The sequence below is a fragment of the Mesoplodon mirus genome (assembly GCF_964341445.2).
Source record: "Mesoplodon mirus genome assembly, chromosome: 14".
Classification (NCBI taxonomy): Eukaryota; Metazoa; Chordata; class Mammalia; order Artiodactyla; family Ziphiidae; genus Mesoplodon; species Mesoplodon mirus.
Genome location: NC_138990.1, coordinates 87,004,881 through 87,008,632, shown reverse-complemented (window position 1 = coordinate 87,008,632; position 3,752 = coordinate 87,004,881). Strand labels below are relative to the sequence as shown.

Genomic DNA, 3,752 nt, shown 5'->3' with positions numbered 1-3,752 from the left:
CTATGAAATATTTTTTTAAAGTTTTTCAGAAGCAGCCCAATTATTCCAAGAACTGATTCCAGGGAAATATAGCCTGTAGATTCTCTGTGTGCTCCTGGGAACAACACCCTTAGAGTAAAGTCATTTATACAGAGGTAGAAAAAAAAGTTTACTACACAGGCATCTCAAACCCTGTAGGTGAGAGAAGAGGGAGCAGGAATTGGCCCTACTTCTCTGGAGGACAATTGCCAGTTGTATCAGAATTTTACGTACTCTTTGATCCAGAGTTACACTCATTGGAATTTATCCCACAGATATATTCACATTTATTTACTTAAGGACTACAACAACGATGACAAGCAAAAGGTTGGAAACTTCCTATATGCTAATGGATAGGGGACAAACTGACCTCCCTTACAGTGGAGTACTATACAGCCTTAGAAAAGAATGACCAACCTCTCTATGTTTGGACATGGAGCAATCGCTCAGCTATTATAAGCAGGGGAAAATTCTATTGCAGGACAGTGTGTATGCTTGCAATATGCATAATTTTTTTTCTTAAAGAATACACAGGAAATTTAGACGTGGCTACCTCAGGAGGGAGATGAGTAGAAAGAGGGACTTTTACTTTTCAATTTATAATATACCCTTCTGTGCTAATTGACATTTTCTCTCACGATATGATCCTTTTTAATTTAAATAAGTTATTTTTCCTAGAACAAACTAAACAACAAAAAACTATTAAGAATATGAAAAACACACAGATGTGAGCAAATAATGAATAATGGCAATAATCTCTACGGCTTATTGAGTGCCCCGTGCCTAGAATTTCATATGCTGTGACCCAATTAATCTTTATAGCAAATTTATGAAGTAGACGTACGTATCTCCATTTCACAGGTGAGGAAACTGACGTTCGGGGAGATGAAATGACAGAGCTAGAAGGTGGCAGAGAGAGGATTCGAACCCAAACTGTGGAATCCCTATGCCCACTGTCTTTCCTAACCGTCCTTCGGCCTCTCCCTCCAGGAGAGAAGTGCACTTACTTGACGTCCGGACCCACGCGACGCAGCGCCCCAGCCAGGCGCACCCGTGGTCCCGGCGTGCACGGGGCTCCACGCTCAGCGAGTGCGCGCGCACGCAGCGGCGCGGGCCCGGCGGCGGCAGTGGAGAAGACGTCACAGCCCGAGTTTTCCTTTTCGGGAGTCCCCGGTACACATCCTGTGTCCATGTTTGGGCATTTACGTCACGGCGGCTGGGCCGGGGCCTCCCGAAATGGCAGTGGCCCTGGGAGTCGGAAGCCCTGAGCCAGCGCCGCCGCTGCTATATAAGTGGGGGGGCCGCGGGTTGGGGGAGCCCGGCTGCGCTTTGGACAGGCGAGGAACCGCCACCCGAGGCGGGTCCCAGCGAGCAAGGGCGCCTCGGCCACCACCAACCCCGCAACCCTTTCCCAGAGGTGAGAGCCCGGAGCCAGGAGCCCGAGAGCCTAGGTCTGCGAGGCGCTGGGCGCCCCGACTGTCGGCCATCCGCGCGCCCCCAAGCCCAGCGGGCGAGGCCCCCGGAGCCCCGCAGCCGCAGCCGAGCCATGCTCCACCTTAGCGAGTTTTCTGGCCCCGACGCACTCCTGGTAAAGTCCACCGAGGGCTGTTGCTCTGAACCCAGTACCGAACTGACCCGGCTGCCCGCCAGGGACCCACCCGCAGCCGCCGGCTATCCCGCAGGTAAGGAGCGCGGCCAGGGGTGCTCAGACGGCGGCGGAGCGCGGGGACGCAAGGTGCCTGAGAACTGGCAGGGACTGGGATGCTGGAGCTGTGGGGCTAGGGGCGGAAGGAGATTCGGGGTCCTGTGTGTGCGCACCCCCAATGCCACCCCCACCCGGCCTCCAGCGCCTCCGCAGGAACCTGTGCGTGTATCAAGGCGTCCTTTTGCCTTTGCACGTGTGTTTTGCGTGTGCATGTTTGTATGTGCGTCTTGGGGCGTATGCTGGCTCCGGCTGGGTCAGAATGTGCAAAAGGCACTTTGTGTGTGCCAGTGCGCACCAAGGGCTTCTTGGGTAGGGGCTGCGGGCTCCGAGGCACGGCCTTTGATGTGCGCGGAGCTGATTCCTGCTCCCTCCTCAGCAGGTGACTTCTTGAGCTGGGCCTTGAGCAGCTGCGGCGCCGGGGGGGACTTAGCCGACTCCTGCTTCCTGGAGGGGCCTGCGCCCACGCCTCCTCCCGGCCTCAGCTACAGTGGTAGCTTCTTCATCCAGGCAGTACCCGAACACCCGCACGATCCGGAGGCACTCTTCAACCTCATGTCGGGCATCCTAGGCCTGGCACCTTTCCCGGGCGCTGAGGCGGCAGCATCCCGGTCTCCTCTGGACGCTTCTTTTCCCGCAGGCTCCGACGCCTTGCTGCCAGGACCGCCAGACCTTTTCTCCCCGGATCTGGGCGCTACCGTCTTCCCAGAGGCGTTCTGGGAGGCCTCACCCTCGGCGGGCGCCCCCTCACAGTGCCTGTATGAGCCTCATCTCTCCCCACCCGACGTTAAGCCCGGCCTCCGGGCTCCTCCGGCTTCTCCTGCGCTGGACGCTGCCTCGGCCTTCAAAGGTCCCTACGCTCCATGGGAGCTGCTTTCAGCCGGGGCTCCAGGGAGCTGTGGGTCACAGGGAGGCTACCAGGGCGCCCCGGAGGCCCGTTTCCCCCCGATGGGGGCCAAGATTGAAGACCTGCTGTCCATCAGCTGCCCCGCGGAGCTGCCGGCTGGCCCCTCCAGCAGACTGTACACCACGGGGGCCTACGATGCTTTCCCGCTGGCCCCGGGTGACTTAGGGGAGGGAACCGAGAGCCTCCCGGGGCTCCTGACCCCTACTAGTGGGGAGGGAGGGAGTAGCGGCGAAGGCGGAGAGTTTCTGGATGGTACGCAGCCTGAGCTTTCCCCGCTGGGCCTCCGCAGCGCCGGGGCGGACTTCCCGAAACCTCTGGTGGCGGACCTTCCCGGGAGCAGTGGCGTGCCTGAGCCTCCAGGACCGCCGCCGGTCCCATTCTCCACAGCCAAGGCGCGGCGCAAGGGGCGTCGGGGCAGCAAGTGCAGCGCACGCTGCTTCTGCCCTCGGCCGCACGCCAAGGCATTTGCTTGCCCGGTGGAGAGCTGTGTGCGCAGCTTTGCGCGCTCTGACGAGCTCAACCGCCACCTGCGCATCCACACGGGCCACAAGCCGTTCCAGTGCCGCATCTGCCTCCGCAACTTCAGCCGCAGCGACCACCTTACCACACACGTGCGCACCCACACAGGCGAGAAGCCCTTTGCCTGCGACGTGTGCGGCCGCCGCTTCGCGCGCAGCGATGAGAAGAAACGGCACAGCAAGGTGCACCTCAAGCAGAAGGCGCGCGCCGAGGAGCGGCTCAAGGGCCTTGGCTTTTACTCGTTGGGCCTCTCCTTCGCTGCGCTGTGAGGGTGAAATGGGTTTGCACATTGGGGCGCCGCAGTCCGGCGCGCACGAGAAAACCTGCCCACCCCTCCCCGCTCCTCTGCCCACTTTTTTCCGGCACGCCCTAGGGCGGGCCTCTGGTCCGGCTTCTAGTTCCCTTGAAGCGCCCGCCGCGCACTCCCCGTACAGCACTAGCTCCATGGACAGCTCCCGCGGTCCGGGCGCTGTCTTCCGAGTCAGCCGCGCTTTGGAGGGAAGTTCTCTCAGGCCACCCACTGAGTAGGCACTTCCCTGGGACTTGACACTCTTTTGTAATGGCGCACGCCCCACGCCCTCTCCTAGACCCCCAGAGAGGGGCAGG

General features: G+C 59.7%; 1 protein-coding gene across 2 annotated transcripts; it reads left to right on the top strand.

Annotated features, from left to right (window-relative positions):
• Nucleotides 1-1,515: 1,515 nt before the first annotated feature.
• Nucleotides 1,516-3,415, top strand: EGR4 (early growth response 4; the record flags this gene model as incomplete). 2 transcript variants are annotated; one of them, XM_082642855.1, is made up of 2 exons in its annotated part: nt 1,516-1,700; nt 2,100-3,415. In XM_082642855.1, the coding sequence occupies exons 1-2, from the start codon at nt 1,565-1,567 to the stop codon at nt 3,413-3,415; spliced, it is 1,452 nt and encodes a 483-aa protein (XP_082498981.1). In that variant the 5' UTR covers nt 1,516-1,564. The 2 variants fall into 2 exon arrangements, with proteins under 2 accessions (XP_082498981.1, XP_082498982.1); XM_082642856.1 differs by having other exon boundaries at nt 1,541-1,700; nt 2,103-3,415.
• Nucleotides 3,416-3,752: the final 337 nt, after the last annotated feature.